The following is a 20,959-nucleotide window of genomic DNA, read 5'->3' as shown; positions in this document are numbered from 1 at the left end:
AGATTATTTTTTGTAGGGCTATGTTAAAGGTCATGTCTATTCAGTCAAGCCTGCTTCAATTAACGCATTGGAAGACAACATTAAAGCATTTATATGTGAGATACCGGCCGAAACATTGGAAAGAGTCTGCCAAAATTTAAATAAGCGGATGGACCATTTGAAGCGCAGTCGCGGTCAACATTTGCATGAAATAAACTTCAAACATTAAATTATATGGACTGTACTATCGATTTAAATAAAAATTTTATGCATTTTTCTGAACTTTGCGTGTGTTTTTTTGAAAAACTTTCCTATAGCTCTTAAAAAATGACTCTTTACTTGCATGAACCAATGCATTCCTTGGTATACAAAAATGTTAATACTACAGAAAAAATGGCTGAGTTTTAATTGGAATTTTTTTAGAAAATTTTTAAGCGCTTCGAAACAATAACAAATAAAATTCATGTTGGATAGCAAGATATTGCAAATAAAACCTACATCTGCAAACCTGATTTGAAACATTAAAAACTAATAACTGAGTAAAAAAAAAAAATAATAATTGAGTAAAAAATTAAAACAATAATTGAGTAAAAATTAAAAATAACAATTGAGTATAAACAAAACTTACACCAAATACCAATTAGGCAAAAAACGAAAATGACAAACAAATTTTTTTTCTTTTTTTTTTTTTTTTGTTTATTTGATAACAATAATGAAATTTATATAAATAAAAAATTTTGTTTTGTAGCTTTCGTATTCAAAATTGAAATCATTGCACATTTTAAGCTTTGTTCCTGTTTCACGGACAGCGAGTCCCATATTTTGCAAAAATTACGACACTGCAACTACATATTTATATACATACATATGTACGTATACATGTGTACTTTGCAAAAAATCAAGGATAGCTTCCTGTTATGAATTTAAGAAACATTTTGCATCAGGTCGTGTATTTTCGCTTAGTTCATTCACTGCATACGAATATATGGTTTTTGTTTCGTTCCAATCCTTTGCATTTGTTATTGCATTATCATTGGGTTTTTTTTGTATATATGTATATAAAAAAACTTTAGTTATACATAGTTAGAATTCTTTGTTGTAATAAAAAATAACATTTTTGTTAGATCTAAAACATAGCAATTTTGCATTAGCTTCAATTGAATTAAATTTTGGAAAAAAAAAATACAACGAAAAACAATGTTTTTACAAGCATTACACTTTTAGTACCCTATTCATACAACTCAAAATAGGTCTAAAAAGCTAACGTACATAGCATTTATAAATATATATATTTTTTCAGGAATTTGAGAATTAGTTTGAATATACATACATACAAATGCGCAATTGGAAAATGTATGCAGCATCTTTTATTGTTTTGTTTTGATTTTTTCTTAGTGTTGTGTTTACGTTTTCAACTATTATTTACATGGTATTTATTTATTATTTATCAATAACTAAAGTCACTTTTTACTTTTCTCCAACAACGACCTTGCAACTGTGGTCGTTTTGTTCCTCAACAATCGAACAGTGTAGAGTATATTTAAATATAATTTGGGTACGTAAATGTTTTTATATATAATTAAAACAATAAGTTAAGTTTTTAATGCATTAAATTATATTTATTTTTTTATGAACCCATTGGGTTTAAGTTATATCTGCACCACACTGCACGTGCTCCATACGTAAAAAATTAAATATAATTAAAAAATAGAAAAGAAAATAAAATAAATCAGGCTATAGGTAAAAAATATTTTTTTTTTTTTTCATATTACATTAGAAAATTTTTTTTTTTAATATTTTAATGCCAGACAGTACATGATTATTAAGCTGATATATTTTTTATTTAAAACTCAAATTCATCTAAAAGCTTGCTTTAACATTTGATTTACCTATATTAAGTACACAAAATTATGAAATTGTGTAAGGGATAAAACCTTCACTTGCTGAAATAATATTTTTTTAACAAATTGTGTTAACAAAACGGGAAAGAGGTAAATACTGTGACTTTTGACAAAATATTGGTATTTGTGGAATTATTTATTTTAAAATAAATTAAGATTTACTGCAACATTTTCAATAAATGGCTTGAATTTTTGTAATTTATTGTTGCTTTACAGTTAAGGGGGAAAACACGTACATGGGAGCACATTGTGCGATAAAACAGCCTGTGGAATAAAACATGAATTTCTCGTGCTTTGATTCAGTTATCTTGGTGATTCTTTAAACTTGCCAATAGTGCTGCTGAATGTTTGACAACCAATTTGTGGCAACATACTCGACTATTTACCACTTTTTAGCACCTTCTTTAATTTTGCATTATTTTATCATAACATATTAAAATATATATTATATTAAACACTCAATATACAATTTTTTTTTTAAGAAAAAGTTCTTTTTTTATAAAAAGAAAATAATATCCAAAATGAAAGAAATCCCGCAAGAGTGTTTAAATTGTTAGCGCTTATAGTATATTAATTAATTAAATCAAAGAAATCAATAAAGTGCTCTAAAATGTTAGCTGTTAGGGTAATATATTAATAAATTTTTTGCACATTTCCATCATAAATCTGAATAGGCTTGTGTGATTATTCAGGTTATTTAAGTTATAGTCTGATGGAGCGGTTATTAGCAATTAAAACGCTCACACATTCACATGCATACATATGTATATAGCCGTATCGGTACATGCATACATATGCATATGTATGTGAAAGCAGCTTTTAATGTGTGTCTGGTACTAAATGAATAATCGCAATCTGGATGAATAGCTTCAAAGTTGATGTTGCTGTTGCAGGATATATAAATTATTTCTGAGAGTTAACATGCAAATGCACATTAAAGTATTAAGAAATTTGTAAAAACAAAAAAATTGTTTGCCTTGAATTCGTAATTCCGTTTATAAAATTTAATAGGTACACAAAATTTGTCGGTATTCGATGCAATTTAACATTATCTTATGACACTAAAAAAAATCCTACACACAATCGTGAACAAATAAATATCGCGCCATAATAACTACAAAGGTACTACATTTACATTTTTTAGCTTAAACACTTGAAGAGAAAGCAAAAACATAATTAGCATACATTAAAAAAAATGTTTTCGAATTAAAAAAAGAACGCTTTTACATAACAATTTAGCCACAACATTAAAGCTACTATTGCATTCGCAATTCTCTATTGCCTATTAAAGACCCAAACGTCTGCGTTTTGTTAAGATATACAATTGTTTCGGGCTGGCAAATTATACTACATTTTCATTAAGTCGTATTTTAAGAATAGAAAAGAAAGAAAGAATTAAGAAAAGAACAACTAAATCGATGTAATAGCCGAATAATTTTTGGTGGAGCTTTGAAGAATAACTTTACATTTATACAGATCGAGTATAACATTCTTTCCTATGATGACGTAATATCACTGACGACATCATAACACTTTTGCTTGCATGCCATGGTAAAAAGATTTTTAGATGTGTACTACCTAGCAGTCCATTATTCGGCTCTGAGCGAATTTTACAGATATGCACAAAATTTAGCTTTAGCTTAGTGAAACACAAAACGAATAACGTAGAATCCAAAGTTCCCCTACAAAAAAATATTTTTCAGTATTACGAGTATTATTATTATTATCTATCATCCTTGCTTGCATGCTGTACCTTCTGCTTTTGCCATCAGAATTTTATTTTTGTCACTCAGTACCATTTTTGCTAAATAACCGATTTTTACTGGCGTTGGAAAGAGGATCACTACAGCTCATCTTGTGAATAATTACTGATCTATTCAGAAGTCTTTTGTGGTCTGGTTTTTTGAATTGAATTATTGTTTGCAATGGACTAAATAACTTGAAACCTTTTTTGAAATTTTCACAATTTATTACCCTTCTTTCAAATTCTTTTATTGCTTCACATTCCTAGTGCAATACTTACCACCACCTTCTGAAATTTAGCTTTTTAAACGCGGCAGTGTTCTTATGCATACGGCAAACTCAAAATTAAAACTTTCCGAATTGGGTTTATATAATATTATTGTAAATAGTTAATGGCAAATTTGTAGTGTTTTGTGGAACGCAAGAGGCAGAAACAGTTATGCAACTCTTTATTGTACATATGTATGTAGGGATATACAGTAACTCACAGCTTATTTGATGCAGGTAATACTTTTTTTGGAAAAAAGAAAATAACTCGATGTTTATTAAATTTAATAAAATAAATGTATATGACTTGTAATGAGATATGTACGTACTGGTTACCACTGCAGAAAGAACAATAACAAAAACAAAGCTTGTTGAAAAAATATAGAAACAAAAAATTCTCTCATCAAAATATTATATGCTCACAGCTTAAATGATGCTGTGTATTTTATATTTTCTCTGATAATGCAATAACGGTGAAATGTATTTTTTTCTGTTTAGCTTAGCGTCTTAAGTCCAAAAAATATGTTGTAAAGAAAAGTTGAAAAAATTCAAAGTTTTTAAAATGGGTAAACGGACCTCACTTGAAAAAAGGGAAGACGTTATTCGTCATTATAAAGAGGGCAAAAGCCAAGGAAAGATTGCAGAAATTGTTGCTATTAGTTCCTCAACTGTTCAGCACATTATAGAAAGGCTTCGCCACGAAAACAGGATAGAAGATAAGGGCAGATGTGCGCCAAATAAAATATTTAATGATGCAGATAAGAGGTGGATTGTTCGTAAAGTTAAAGAAAAACCCGATTTAAGCGCCCCAAAATTAACGAACGAAGTCGAAAAATACTTAGGCAAGATCTGTGACCCTGAAATCGTTCGTAGAGTTCTGCGCGAAGAAAATTTTCATGGAAGGACTGTCCGAAATAAGCCGTTGATTAAAGCTCGTAATAGAAAACAAAGAATAGAGTTTTGCAGACAACATTTGCACAAAGACATTTCGTTCTGGAAGTCCGTTGTTTTTGCGGATGAAAGCAACTTTAACCTTTTCAGGTCTGATGGGAAGTCCTGTGTTTGAAGAAAATCAAACACAGCGCTTCAACCATGTAATTTGCGCTCTACACGGCGGGGGCAGTGTGATGGTATGGGCTTGCATGCCCTATTCAGGCGTTGAAATTTTAACATTTATCGAAGGAAACATGAATAAAGAGATGTATCTGGATCTGCTACAAGTAAATTTAGTACAAAGTGCGCATAAAATGGGCATTAGGGATTCGTTTAGGTTCTACCAAGACAACGATCCCAAGCATACGTCTGGTATTGTAAAAACTTGGCTTATCAGGAACTACCCACATGTACTGCAGACACCTGCACAGAGTCCAGATCTCAACGTTATTGAGAATTTGTGGTCAGTGCTGGAAAATAAAATAAGAAACCACAATATTTCTAATGCTTCTGATCTGAAACGGGCACTACAGGAACAATGGGATAAAATTAGTTCCGATTATATAGCAAAACTTGTGGAATCTATGAATTCCCGATTAAAAGCTGTTCCGAATCAGAAGGGATACCCCACTAAGTGTTAGCAGTAATCATGAAACCGAAATATTACTGTGTTTATGTTTTTTGAATACTTTTCATTTAGTGCATCATTTAAGCTGTGATCTGAAAACTGTAACTGAATTATTTTAATTTGCCATATCATTCTCAAGAAGAAACATTTTTGTTATTAAATAAAACATGTTATTTAACAATAAAATAAATATACGATTTTTTTCAGTAATGGAAATACCATAAAATATATTTGATATTTTAATTTTTTTTTTTTTTGCTCCATCAAATAAGCTGCGAGACACTGTATGTGCATACTGCAAAAGAAATACTCCGTCATTAGGCGGCTATGTCGTTCAGTTGGTGTTTGTAAAATTATTTTCGAAACAGGCAACTACTCAGCAGATTAATATGAAAATGTTCATGTTTGATCTGTTTATTTGCAAGAGATAACAAAAATCTTAAAGTTGTGTGGTGTTGGGAAATGAAATTTAATATTATAATTTTAAATTAATAATTTAAAATATCAATATCAATTAAAATTATATTTTGCATTTTATTGTGGTTCTGAGAAATTGCATGCAGAAATTTGTAATTATGCGTGTAATAATTTTGTATTGGTTTAATATTAATTAGATCACAAGCATTTCTTTACACTAAAATAAGTTACATAGTAATTAAAAATATATATATTTACACCTTTATAAAAAAGGATTATATAATGCGTTGAGTTTAGTGTATAGGAGGAAAACAACAAAAATAAATATATATTTTTTACAGCACGGAAAAGATAATTGCGGAGCTTGGTGAGGATTACGGGAACAACTTCCTGAGTAAGGACATACATATATGTATTTAATAACATATACATATGTATGTATATGCATACATTGGCTAAAATAGACATGCATAAAAAAAAATTAGGTTCATCTTATTTTTGAGCTTTGCTCAACACTTCATACACATAAGTAAATTACTAATAAGGCTCAACAAATGTTGCAATTAATTTACAAAATATTTTTTAAATTTGCTAATAATATAAATTTAGTAATGTCTATGTAGCGCATTTAAGCGAAAATCTCAGTATAACTGACTTGTAATGATAATACAAATTAACAACTAAAAACATATGGGAGGAATACATGAAGGCAATAGAAATGCTTTTAAAGCTGGAGGTAAGTTGGAAGCCAAATGCACAAAATGAAATCGGTTTAAAATCTTTTTAGACTTCTTACATGTTGTCAGTTTTGTTTTTATTTTAAATTCTATCGTCCACTTATTATTCTTCGAAGAATCAGCGGCATCAACTTTGAACTAACCATCCATTAATATTAGTAGAAATAGTAACAACGATCAATAAATCTTGTAATGTAGGCAATAACACTAGTTAAAGAGTTAGTCAATGAATTAATTAATCAATCAATCAATCAATCAATTATTGAGTTGTTTTCACGCGACTTTTAATATATAATATTAAATTGTTTTATACACAAATACATGAACGCTCTGTTTGCTTTAAAAAGCTTGTAAAATACAATGTTCTGCCTTCGCTCATGTCATTTATATGTAATTTGAGATATTTGCTACTAGTTTATCATTTACTACACACATATTTGTAATAATAAATAGGAGTCATCTTTGAACGCATACGAATATGTTACAATTAGAAATACAATTAGAACCAGAATAAAAATCGAACTAGCGACAAACAGAATTCCAATTGTACAGAACTACAAACGAATGATAAAAGTAATGAAAAACAAACATCATCATCGTTTCTCCAATGCATGTGTAGATATTTATCAAATATACATATACATATATATTATCAGTTTATGGTATGTACATACATTTTCATTTTTGCTTTTGCTTTTTTTTGTTTGTATAAATTTTCTAGTTTATAATCTTTTATCAGACAAAAGGTAATTATTTAAAAACGTCAATTTCATCAAAAAATTATCATTGTCATATCATGATCTCACCTTACATCGCCCAATAGCGTAATTTAAATTTCTTTAAGAAATATATAATATATAGTATGTAGATATAGGCATGTATATAATAATTTTAAATTTAATTATTTTAAATGTTTTCTGTTTTTATATTATTGTGTTTTATGTTTTATGTGTATGTAAACGTGCCCAGCGGGAGTTAATTGTTCTTTAGCGAAGACGCTGTTTTATTTATTTTTAGTTAGAGTGAATGTTACAACATTTCTTTTATGTCAGTCGGAAGTATAAGCAGTGAGTCAAGCACTGAAACGTTTTTGAATAAATACATTTATTTATATATGTACATATATGTATATTGATTTACTTCCTGTTGGGCTAGTGTATTTATGTATATATAGTATGTGTTCGTGTAATAAGAAGAGTAGGTGTGTGTGTGTGTGTGTGGCTGCATAAAAGCGACATCATGCGGTTAGTGGTTGCATTCATACAAAAATATTACATTATTTTTGAGTTTGCTTTCATTAAACGTCTATAAAATATAGTTTCATATTGATCACGTCATTAGAATTATTAGTACCGCTACCATTTTCACAATCGATCGTAGGAATATCTAATACAAAAATTTTACAATTACAATTAATAATAGTCGTTTCGCACAATACTTTCTACATTCGTTTTCTACGCTATACACTCTTTGGCTCTCATTTAGGTATTGCAATTTGCAATATTTTTGAGAAAGAGGAAAATGCATTTTCCTCAGAGCCGCTTTCTATCTACTTTTCTAAATTATACAAAATACAGCAAGTTTTCAACGCAAGGAATTCACTAAAAAAGAAATGCACTAACAACGTCGTGACTTCTGCAGTGGGTTGTCTTTTCCTCTCAACTTCTATGTATGTTGCTTCTCTTTTAATTTAAAAACTGTTTTTTCTTTTTTCTATTTTAGACTGAAAGGGTGACTGTTTCTGAATGTATGAAGCATTCAGCAATATTCAACCAATGATTCATTACTTCAATCACAGTTGCTCTATTATTACAATACATGTAAATTTTGGGGAATAATTTACGGTGAACTCAGTTCAATCCTTTCTAAGGAGCCTTCTTTTGCTTCATATTCCTTTGCCGGTTTCAGCCAATACACTGCTTTCATATTACTATGCTTTCTTACCTGCAGTAGAGCTTTACCTACTACAACTTAATACCGCTGTCATCCGCATTTGACCAGCTTTTGTCCACAATTTTGGAGAGTTCTTGCTCAATATCTCTCATTCGACCGCTATCAATGATGCCTTCTTCACTCCTTCGCTCTTTATTATTAATGTTTAGTAATCCTTGCTGGTATTGTTGCTGGCGTTCCTTGGTGTTTGCAGCTTCAGAGGATTGTGAATCATTCCAGAAGTTTGTATTTAGTCCACTATTCCACATCGAGGAGCTCTATAATGATAGAAATTTAATAATATGATATTTTTCCATGGCTTAACATGAAACTGCAGTATTGACAACCTTGGTTAGATCGATATTGGCATTGTCATCCACGCTGGATATCATATTTGGGAACGCATTAAATCTTAGCTCAAAATTAGCTCTTTCATCGCCAACAACAGATCCACCACAACCTGATTCGCGTTCTCTTGGCGAACTGTTGATATGATTAAATGGCAAATCACGCAGCAACGAATTTTGCATGCTGTTAAAATTATCAAATGCCGACGATCTGTGTGGATGTTGATGTGCCATATTTTGACGTTGGCGCTGCTGTTGTTGTTGCTGATGTTTCTGTAACTGTTGGCGCAGTTGCAATGCCAGTCCGCTCTCGGTATCATTTGCGAATACTGAGTAGTTGATGTCGCCAGTGTTATTTCGATGCAGCAATGGATGCTCTTTTTTTGGTGACTGCTTTCTAGCATTTCCACTACTCCAGCTGTCGAGATATGTATTGGGGCTGGAAGTATCGGTAGCCGTACTACTGTGTCCTTTGTACATAGGGCATATGGGACCAAACTTACTGCCCATGCTTGCAGACGTTACAGGCACTTCGAACGTTCCAGCGTCGTCATCTAATATAGAGTCCGAACGAACGAAACTGTCACGATCGCGGAATGGTCCTGGTGACGAATTTATTCCCATATTATGCACAATTGAACTACGTTCTTGTGGAGCGTCTCCAAGGTTACCACCTCCACCAATATTGCTGTTGTGCGCGGGCCAGAAGGTTTGCCGAGGTTGCAAGTCGCCACAAAGTAAACTATCCTTATTGCTTGCTGCATTTGTTAGTGCTGTACTTGGAAGAACAGTGTTTCCTCCTGTGCCGTAATCATTTTTGAACTTGTACGCTTCGCCAAGTGTAAGTCCATTTAGCGTTTTGTTAAGATCCATGTTGATGTTATTGACTTTCTTACCAAATATGTCATCGCTGGGTGAGTACATCGATTGATGTACTGGTGAGCCTCCAATAACTTCGGCTGCAGTTGTTGTGTTTCCAATCTGCTGATGAAGTTGTTGATCCCACATGCCGCCGAGATGTGGGGACCTCAGCCTTTCAGGTGGCGCTAAGTTTACTTTTAATTCACTGTTATTCTTGCCATTCATGCCCCCACCATTACCGTTGTTATTATTGCTAAACAAAGATGATGAACGTGTATTCATACCCATCATTCCCGAATTGTAGAATTCAGGAGACAATGCATTATACAAGCATTTGTTAGATAGCGGGTTGCTAAGAGATGTGACCAAATTGTTATTATGATGTTTCGGTGGGTTGTTGGTGGGTAAATTTGACGGTAGGGGTGGATGCGGTCCCGGGGGTTGCAAGGTCGTTGGGAAATTCCTGGGTGAGAGCACACCACCACTAGAATTTCGCATTACCATCTGCGAGCTATTGACGTTGGTTAAACCCTGAGGCAAATGTGGTGGTTGTCCAGTTGTTGGTACAGAAAAGTTCAACGTATTGCCAAAGGATGGCGCATCGTAACAATGTGCAGTAGTTGGCACCGGCATTACTTGCCCATTGTTTGGCGGAATAGGACTATGATGCAAGGGCCGCATTTGGCGATGTGAACCTGGTGCACCATGCGGTTGCAATGATGATGATGCATCACCATAACTTCCGCGAGGTAATTTGCTATGCATAGATGGTGGACCGCTGAATCGAAATGGAGATGTGACCGCCGAAACTGGGGCGGAATTATCATTTCTGGGATGCATCAATGTGATCTGGTGGAGATTATGACCATGGCTATGCGGATGATTATGTGATGGAAAATCAATTTTCACATTGTTTGCACTGTTTACTGCTCCAATTACAACAGGACACACACCGGAGTGCCCACCGCTGCTGCTTAGCTTAGTATTTTTACGATTCTTCGCGCGGTATTTTTCCAGCTCCTCTTCAGAATGTGCAAAAGTACAACTGGACCCACGAGGGCAATTACGTCTAACGGTTAGATCGCGACATAAACTTATTTTATACTTAGTATTCGTGCTCGCCTGACCGGTTGTGTACTCTTGCAGCTTGCGGTTGCCATGGTGTTGTACGAATTCTACCAACCCTACAACTACTTCATGTACAGACTCCAACGCTTTAGCTACGTCCTGCCATGATGATGGAGGATTTTCAAGCGATGGATCGATGCCGGCTAAATGCTTAAGATGTGTTCTTAAGCCGGATAAATTAGCCGGATCACCGGTACGTTGTAGAGCTATAACCAACTCCTGTACAGATTGCGCGAAAGAGGACGGCGTTTGTAATTTGTCAATAATGCTTTGCATATGTGACTTATGTACTGTGTCGCCATAGAGCAGGGAAGACCATTGGTCCGGTGCTATGCGTAGGCCCGCTTCAGTAGCTATTTGTACGATTTGAGCGTCGTGCTCACGTCGGAGTGCATCGTAAGTACGAAACTCTTCTTTCAACTGCATGAGTGACGAGTCCGCTTCACGTTTCGATACCTTGAAACAGCTGGCGCGATATAATAATTGTACAACATGACCAATACTAGTTTTTGACGCTTGAGGAAATCGAGGCTCTAATCTCTGGACAACATACATCACCAACACTTTCCGAGAATATGCTGTCCCGTCCTCTAGTGCTTGCAAAACTAATTTCAATACTTCTTCCTGCATTGCTGGGCCCAAAAATTGGCAACCACGCGAACGCACTGCTGCCCAGAGATTTGAGCTCAACTGCTGTGGATTTTGATGCTGCAAAATCAGTTCGGTAACGGTACGTTCGCCTAATGAACGTGCCGCCCGCAGCACACGCTCACGCCCTTCGCGCTCCATTAGCTGAGTGTTCACTAAAGTTACAAGTTTTCGTTGCATCGGTCGCGAAAGTGGACTACCAAAGTTGCCATTGTTGGTAGCAAGATACAGAGCCAGATTTTCTATACATTTGTTCGACAAATTATAGCATCTAAGATCCTCGGGATTCAGCTGACGAACGCTTGGAGGAGTATATCTGGCAACTGAATTTGAGTCGCCGTCGCTTCCCGAGGCGCCTCCGCCTCCGCTTCCACCGCCATTGTTATTGCTGTTATCGTTAGCATTTCCAGGTTTGTTGGTACTGTTTGTATTTGTGTTGGTGCTAACCAACTGAAGTAGAGCGTTATTTATGGGTAGATTGTCGACATCGGTTGTGATGGTAGTCTAAAAATTTAAAACATTTTTTATTGGAATATTTTGCGAATTGTCATCAAATTAATTTACTTGATCGAAGGGGCATTGGCGATTGTGTAAGGTGGCCAGGCACTGGCGACATATAGTATGACCACATCCCAGACTTATTGGTAGACGGTGACTGATAGCGAACTCATTGCAACAAATGGGGCAAAAGAGAAAATCTGTCCATGAAGGCGCCTGAATCGGCATTCTGTAATTAAAGAAAATCTCATTAAATTGCGAAAACTAAACGAAATACTTTGACTTGACACAGCCGAATATGGTTGTGGCGATTGACCGGAGTTACTTGGTTCTGCATCTATTGCGGACACAAAGCATCAAACAGTTAGGAATCAGATTTTCTGATATTTCCCCCCTTTGGTAATAACAGGCAAAAAAGAAAGTATATCTTCAAAAGAGTAGTATTCCCCAAAAATGTGTGGGGAATATTTTATACTTTTAAAAAACAATTCAATAAAAATCTTTAATATACTTTTATATGTACGTCATTGTGTTGACATCCTTGGGATATTCATAAAGCATTTTCAATTTAAACTAAACTCTTTTCAAATTAAACGAATTATTTATTAGAGTAAATGTAATCAAATGTAATCAAATTGAATCATTTTCCTAATTCAGTAAAACTTTATTAAAATTAAAATGGATAACAAAAACTATACTAAAAAAATATATTTATAAAAAAAGTAAATCGTAATAAAAAATATATTACATATGTATGTACATTGAATCAAAGCGCATATAATTAATGAAGAGCTCATCCACCCGTTGTTTTAGGAATTTGGATTATCATTTCCACAACATAATTCGCTAATTTGACTAATTTGTACGATACTTTTCAAATCACCTAGATTGGGTCTTAAGTACGGAAGAAACTTTTCCTAAGTTAGTCCCCGAAATCGAGATTTAGGTTTTCGAAGTTCGAAATTGGAACTTTGGTAAAAAATTATATTTAATTTTTGTATATAAATAACTGAATGGTAAAAATATGGGCGTGACCCGCCCTTTCCTCTTATATAAATAGTAAATTACTTTTTTTCTTAAAATTAACTTCACAAAACCTAAGCTTATGAGAAAACAAACAACAAACACATATCCTCTTGAATTTACTACGAACGAAAAATTACCGACGATGTGGATGAGTTGGGGGTTGGGTACGGTACACTAGATAGGGCTAGTAAAGTGGGGCGCCAGCCCTTAGCCGGGGAAAACCTGAGTCATTCCGGTAACGTAGAACCGGCTGCTATTGGATGAGTTCTGGTACCTCGGTAGCCAAATCACAAAAGATGGTGGCGCATTTGCAGATGTGACAGTTCGTATTTGTATAGCACGAACTGCGTTTCATGAATTTAGCAGACTGTAGCGATCTCGCACGCTGTCACTAAAAACAAAACATAAAATCTTCAATAGTAGCTTAAAATCGGTCTTCCTTTATGGTACTGAAATCCGGTTTGGACTCACCCCATAAGTCGACGTCTTCAAACGTTTGTTAATAAATGCCAAAGAATTATATACCGTATTTTTTGGTCGAGAGCAATCTCTAATATGGACCCTCTTCTGCTTACTAAAAGCTTCACAATTACTTCCGAAATAAAAAGACGAAAATGGAATCGATTGGACATGCTCTCCATAGAGAAGACGATAATGTTGCCAAAATGGCTTTTTAATGGAATCCGCAAGGAAATCGACGTAGAGGTCACCCACGTCAAAGTTGGATGCGCACAATCTTCCACGAGAGTTCTTCCACCGCCACCTGGAACCAAATTCGACACATAGCGGCTGACAGAAATCGTTGGAGAGCATTCGTTTCCGCCCTATGTTCCGACTAGGCGCATATATAATATGCATTGACGGTTTTCTTAATTAGTGCTTTATTTTCAATTGAGAAATGTGCATTAGCAAGGAATAAAAAAAAATGTTGTAATAAAATGAGTTTTTTGTGGATAATTATATTACAGGTGCTAAAACTGGTCAAAGGTCAGATCTTCGAAAATTAAAAACATGCCAATTTTATCTGATTGACTCCGGTATCGCAAAATTATGGAGCAGCGCGGAAGCCGATTTGTAGGTTACCGAACGGGCCACAGGTTGCGGATACCTAAGGTGGCTGTCCCACCACGAGATTAGCGATTCTAAGCTAAAAACCTATTACTCGGAACACATATTGTTGTTGTAACCAGTTCTGTCACTATGCGCCCAGTGATCGGCGCGATTAATCGTTATCAGTTATAAAAATGATTTAATTTCATTTGAATAAAGTTTCTTTGTATTTGAAACGACACCTCTCATCACATCTCCATGGGGTCCAAATTAAAGATTTGGGTGTAATCTTTGACTCAAAGTTTACATTACTTTGTTGGGCGTCACAGCTGGGATTTCACTGACACATATACGATGAAGTTTTGTTATATGGCATTAATCCGTTCGATGCATGAGTACGTATCTTATGTTTGGTTTCCATGCCATGTTGCTAAGGTTGAGAGAACCCAGAAAGTATTTTTATCCACGTCTACAGATCTAAATGTTTAATAATAAATGGAAGATCTCCGCAGAATAGGAGAATACTTATGCCCTTGTCGTCTTCGATTGTTGTTGAATGTCGATGAGAGGATTTTTTTTTAATATTCCCACTAAATCCCTTCGTTACTCAGAGTTTTTCCATGTAGGACTTCATAGGTCTCCTGCATGCTCTAAATGCTCCTAATAGTGGAGCCTTAACTGAGGTCAATAGAATCTCGAAATAATGAAAAAAAAATAGCTTCACGGATGGTTAAAATCTCTTTTATAAGTAGTTTAATTTAAGATTTCTTTTATTAGCTAAATAAATCAAAATAAATAATTGTCGCTTTGACAGATGTTTGGCCGATCTCCTCCCTTGATTTGTGGTATTCTCGTTGATGTTGTCTTATGAAATAAATAATCTAGTTTTATGGCAGCTCTGATGTCATGTATTGCATATATACATATATAGATATATATAATTGGCGCTTACACCCGTTTGGACGAGCTCCTCCTCCTATTTGTGGCGTACGTCTTGTTGTTGTTTCACAAATAGAGTTTTCATATTTCTTTTATATTTCATCCCTATCATGTTGTTGTTGTTGTAACAGCTTACTAAACCCTGTTTGTGAGATGTAGTTACCATTCGTCTTTGTCTAACTCATTTAACGGTAGACCCAGGAAACGTGCTGTTTCGACAGATTGCGCCCAGGGGGAGATTGATCTTAGGTGAGTAGGTTTGATGAGACATGTGAGAAGGTGGTTCGTTGTGTCATCTTCATCTGCAATAGGTGGTGGTTGGACTCTGACGACGGCATTCAGAGGTCGGGAGTTTAGGAAGGTGGTAAGTGTCTCCCGATGAATGTCATTTAGCGTCTGTCTATATAGTGTCCGGTCCAGTAGCTGTAGGTTATTTTTTTCTGGATCTCGTCAGAATAGTTGAAGAAATGCCTCCTGACGTGCCTTGGAGGCGGTTCAGGTTCTAGTCGGTGAAACCTTCGAGCAGAAACTGTTTGTTGAGCATTTTGTTGTGCTCCAGCAGTCGCCAACAACATTTCTTTGACTTTACCCCAAGTACTGCTGCCAACAAGCGATTGGAGAACCTTGTTGCGATATCGGACTTTAGTAGCAAATGCGTTTGTGTGCACAGAAAAGGAGAGCAATATTAGTTATAGATTGTAATCCGCTTTTCCTTTCTCTCTGTGAAACCCTTCACGGCAATCTCGCTTACCCCATGCTCGTATAAATAAGTTGCCCTGGTATACTGAAGATTTAAAAAGGTTAAAGAATAAAAGGAGGCGGCCGCCGTAGCCGAATGGGTTGGTGCGTGATTACCATTCGGAATTCACAGAGAGGTCGTTGGTTCGAATCTCGGTGAAAGCAAAATTTATAAAAAACATTTTTCTAATAGCGGTCGCCCCTCGGCAGGCAATGGCAAACCTCCGAGTGTATTCCTGCCATGAAAAAGCTCATCATAAAAATATCTGCCGTTCGGAGTCGGCTTGAAACTGTAGGTCCCTCCATTTGTGGAACAACATCAAAACGCACACCACAAATAGGAGGAGGAGCTCGGCCAAACACCTAACAGAAGTGTACGCGCCAATTATTTATTTTATTTTTTAAAGAATAAAAGGAACAAATATTTTAATTTATTTAAAGTCACCTATTCTAAGTTATAAAGAAAAGTATTTAAGTTTTATAGGTTGATTTAATGAGTTTAGCAAATTATTATATAACAATCTCATTGTTCGTTACGAAAATGAGTTAAAGTTAAACCCCAAAGCTTTTGGAATTATATTCGGCCCAAAAAGGGTGCTGAAATATTCCAATTAGTTTAAACTAAGACGAGAAGTCTGCTTTGGTGGACTCGATACATCTTTTTGGGGATCGAATTTTGTCACCTACGCTGAAAGCTTTAATTTTTCACGCTTCTTACTCGTACACTTTGGAGCAATGGCTTTCACTGAGCTTAAAGTCATCTATAGCATCTCCGCTCTTACGACATCTCTAAAAAGTGATCTTGATAGGTTCATCCCTTTCTTACTTTCTTTCAACTCGCCTCTTTTAGAGCCTTGAACAAATATTTTCAATCCCTCTCTACAGAAATTTTTATTTATCGCTTGAACGTTGTTTTTGTAGCAGCATAAACATTTCCTTTAAATGTCGGAAAATCCTGCCAGAGTGACAGTACTTGAGTGGATATAAATCCGGTAGCGTGCCGTTGGAATGAAGGTCGTTGCCGTGGAAGGTCGCCTGTATCACTCTGACTTTCAAACTCGGTAATAGTGATATTCAAAATTATAGGCTAATTTCTAAAATAACTAGCTGCTCAGAACTGTTTGAGAAAGTACTCAAGGAAAAATTAATTAAATCAAAAGAATTTTAGATCCGCATCAACATGGTTTTGTTTGTGGACGTCCAACAATCACTAATTAGACAATTTTTTTTTTGGTAGTGCATCTATGCGTTTAGAAACGAAAACTTGAAAGTATTGCTTTCCATTTAGTATTTCAAACGTGGTTAAAGTCGTAGACGACTGAAAGTATATTATTTTTAGAATTCATCAATATAAAAGCCATCCTTTTTCGTGGCCGCTTCGGGTGTGCCTCAAGTAAGCATTCTTGGGCCTGTATTATTTGTTTTGTTTAATGTCTTTTGTGCCTGTTTTAGTTTTTTAGTAATATTACCTGCCCGACGGATATAAGTGCACCTCAATGTGACTTAAATAAGTTAACTGATTGGAGACTGAATTATAAATAAACTACCTTTTAATATTGATAAATGTATCCATATGACGGCGCCTAAATAACTAAATCGCATTCTTCGAAATATCAGCTTTATCTGTTTATCTTTGCACTGTTGCTTAGGTCCATGTCTAGTAGAAGGTCCAACTATTCACTTATGTATTAAACGAACATAATATATTTAATAAACTGGAGATTGATTTTTCGCTGTGCAGATCATTGCTTGCGTTTAGCATTTTATCTTATATTATTTTTAATTTTTCTTTATTTAGCATTTAGTTTTTATGCAATTTTTTTTTGTTTTGTATTGTAGTCTGTAAGGCTTTTTTAGACATAGGCTTAAATAAATGAAGTGAAAAACAATATGTTAAAACTCGTTTTAAATGAATGTTTTTTCATGTTCTTTGAAAGTTATTTTTTTTATGTCAGTTAAATAAAGTGGTTTCACGGGGAAAAATTAAGACTTTTAATTGATTCATGACGTTACGTGTATGTATGTATTTGATACACCAACAGAATACATCTTTCTTACGTTGGTGTATGGATAAGTCTTCTCAACAACACATCTCAACACAATATGTTTGTGCATCATAGCTTTGTAATATTTAATATACTGATATAAAATATGAGTATACTTATGTCTATGTTGCTCAAAATGATGCCAAAAACGGTTTGATAACTTACAGAATTTTCACTTTGTCTTTTTACGCATACATATGTGTATCAAGATAAATTTTACTTTATGCCAAACATTTATTTTTGGCCTTACCAAACTATTTTTAGACGCAATACAATGGATATTTATGGCGATTCGAGTTTAGTTTAATTACATAATATGACACGTTATAACTCTTTAAGCTAACAAATATTTTTCATGTAGTAAAAATTTACATTTCAAGGAAACACACCTATTCATTCATAAAATTCGCAACTAAAAAGAGAAAATGGTTAAGCACCAAAGCACGGAGAACAAGCAGCTAATATATGAATGAAAATCATTGCCAACGTCAGCAGCTGTTGCTGAGAAAGATAATTGAAAATCAGTAAATGAAAAAATTAAACAAAATTAAGAAATGCATTTGCATTAGTAGTTGTTTAAGGATCTATAAAATTATTATTGGGTCCTTTATAATTTGGCACAGTGTATGTAGCCAAAGAGTGCTCACTTATGTCCCATACATATAGTATGAATGTGAATATATATGTATGTATGTATATTACTATAATACTGCAATAGAAATACTAAAATATATTTATTAGCAGCGATCAGATTGCTGCTGGCGTCGACGATTACGGTACTGGTGACTCTGGCATCAACTGCGCCGACGTTGTTGCTTTTGTGTACGTAAGCAATGCAAGCAGAAACAAAGAGAATTTGTTAGATGTTGTTGACGATGGCAAAGCAAAACAACAAAATAATAGCCACGACTGCTTACATGGCGTCACCATGTCGAGGCGACGTCGACGTTGCTGCTACTATTATGTTGGTTTGGTTACAGCGATCATCTGCAACATAATTCTGCTATCCACAACAAATCAGAGAAGGGGTAATTATCTTTCTCATCACATCGTTGTTGGTGCCACCGCCTGCAATATTAATTGAAAGGAAAATGGTATTTCGCTCAAAAGTGAGCAAAAACTATGAGGAAAACGGAAACTTGTTAAAAAACTACAAGATACACGAGAAGCCAGAATGATACACCGTACACGGAAAGGAATATATTACCCCATAAATCAAGCAGGCACAGTGCTGGTGGTCAAATTAATGATTTTTTTCTTTTTTTGGGAGTTTCGCCACCTCTGTGGTTTTTATAAAGAGGAGGGTGTGAAAAATGTAGGAGAGGCAGGGCAAATATATGAAAAATCGTATAATAGCAATAAATATTATATTGTTATTGGTGTTTGATTTCCGCAGTTGTCGCATGATCAACAGGAAGATAATCGTTTCCACAGGGGAGTGGTATTTTTAATTATGAAAAATATATATGTATGTACATATTTACGTATGCAACAATTTCAGTTCTGCTAATAGGAGGAATGCAACATTTTATAGCAATAACCTCAGTTTGTCTTGGCTACACGCATATTAGCAGAGCCTCTTATTAGTCAGGTCCAATTATGAAACTTATTGTTCACTTGTTTATTTTTCAATTCAATGGCCCAGCAATGACTTTGTAATCGATACAAAAATGAAGATTGTTGTTACGTTGCACTTTTTTCGAAATAACTTTTTCACTTTTACGTTAGTTTATTTTTTCTTATTTTATACTTGTTACGCACCTTCAAAATGCACATATTACTATTTCTTCTGAATTCAAGTCACTAATCGCAGCAAATTGATTATAATTCAATCGCATATATCGACGTGGTCCCTTTCACAATTTAATTTTTTATTCTTCAATTGAGTACGTTTGTAAAATCGGTAGAAAATGCAAAAAACTAAAAAATTATAAATCTATAAACTTCCGTCAAATGCAAGATTTTTTTCTTTCTCTGGCAAGGAAAAGTCAAAAACGTCTAGTTAATGTAGAGAAGAACAATGAATCGATAGAAATACGTAATCCAAATATCGATATTTTAATTATTTGGCTCAATTATAAGGGCCAGTTTTTCAATGTTAGTTTAACTATGCATTCTAGCTAAACCGTTGTACAGATCCAATAAATAAACATACAATGAGCTAAAACAAGTTTGAAAGCCGAGTTTTGCAGGCTTAAACTAAGTTGTTAAACAGTTAAACCAGCACTGCCAAGCAATTAGGAATTTTTATTAAATTTTGAATGAAGGATAATGGAAGGCTTTAGCCATGAGATTGTGTTTTTTAATAATGTTGAATTGACGAAATTGTAGAGTTTTGCTTACTTTTTTACAACAAACTTTTTTTTACTATCATTTCTGTCATTTCCGACTACAAAACATTAGCATTGTACAAAAATACAAATTAACGCTCTTCTTCTTCCTATTTTTTGACGGCACCCTTGGTGTCTTTTTCCTTGAGCGTATTGGCGGGGTTGGTATGCCAAATTAAACAATTTTATGGTAACATCAAAAACAATAGAGTATCGACAAAAAATAAAATATAATATATTTGACTTGCAAATTTACAATAACAATTATTTTTAATAGATTTACTTCATAGATATGATAATTCTTTTTATTGAGAAATATCTGAATTTTTATGTAATTTTTTAGATATTTTGAAACGATTTTTAATAAAATTGAATCATTTTTTATGCAACCATGTTACATAGCACATGGGCTGAAAAGTCCCGGGCTTAAAAAGAGAACACGCTTAATTTTTGTTTTGTTAGCTTTGTCCATCAACGTAATTTTCATTAAGATCAACGCAATCCACTGCCCCTGTGCCATTTCAATACCAGGTTTGTTGAACGATTTATCTTCTGCCTCCAAATAGGCCTCAGTTTCAGCGATAACCTCTTCATTCGGTCTTCATTTAGGTCTGCGAATAGCCAGTAGTCAGTGAGTCAGCCAGTTTAAGCTAAATCTGGGAGCAATTCGAAGTTCAATTCATGTAGTTTTGCCATGGCCAAACACTGTACAGAATCATCAACACGTTCTTGTTTTTGGTCACCAGTGAGCAAACGCGGTATCCACTTTGAACAGAGTTTCCTCATAGTCAAATACCCATGTAATGTAAAGC

The 20,959-nt window shown here is 34.4% G+C and overlaps 1 protein-coding gene across 1 annotated transcript; it reads right to left on the bottom strand.

Annotated features, from left to right (window-relative positions):
• Positions 1–682: 682 nt before the first annotated feature.
• Positions 683–19,807, bottom strand: LOC128860505 (roquin-1). The gene is made up of 4 exons (XM_054098081.1): positions 19,579–19,807; positions 12,086–12,248; positions 8,885–12,025; positions 683–8,815 (listed from the first exon to the last, which is right to left on the bottom strand). Exons 2-4 carry the CDS (start codon positions 12,245–12,247, stop codon positions 8,570–8,572), a joined length of 3,549 nt encoding a protein of 1,182 aa, XP_053954056.1. The 5' UTR covers position 12,248; positions 19,579–19,807; the 3' UTR covers positions 683–8,569.
• Between the last annotated feature and the right edge of the window lie 1,152 nt (positions 19,808–20,959).

Source organism: Anastrepha ludens, chromosome 4, assembly GCF_028408465.1.
Source record: "Anastrepha ludens isolate Willacy chromosome 4, idAnaLude1.1, whole genome shotgun sequence".
Taxonomy (NCBI): domain Eukaryota; kingdom Metazoa; phylum Arthropoda; class Insecta; order Diptera; family Tephritidae; genus Anastrepha; species Anastrepha ludens.
Note: the sequence above shows the minus strand (reverse complement) of the source record. Positions and strands in the feature narration are given on the sequence as shown.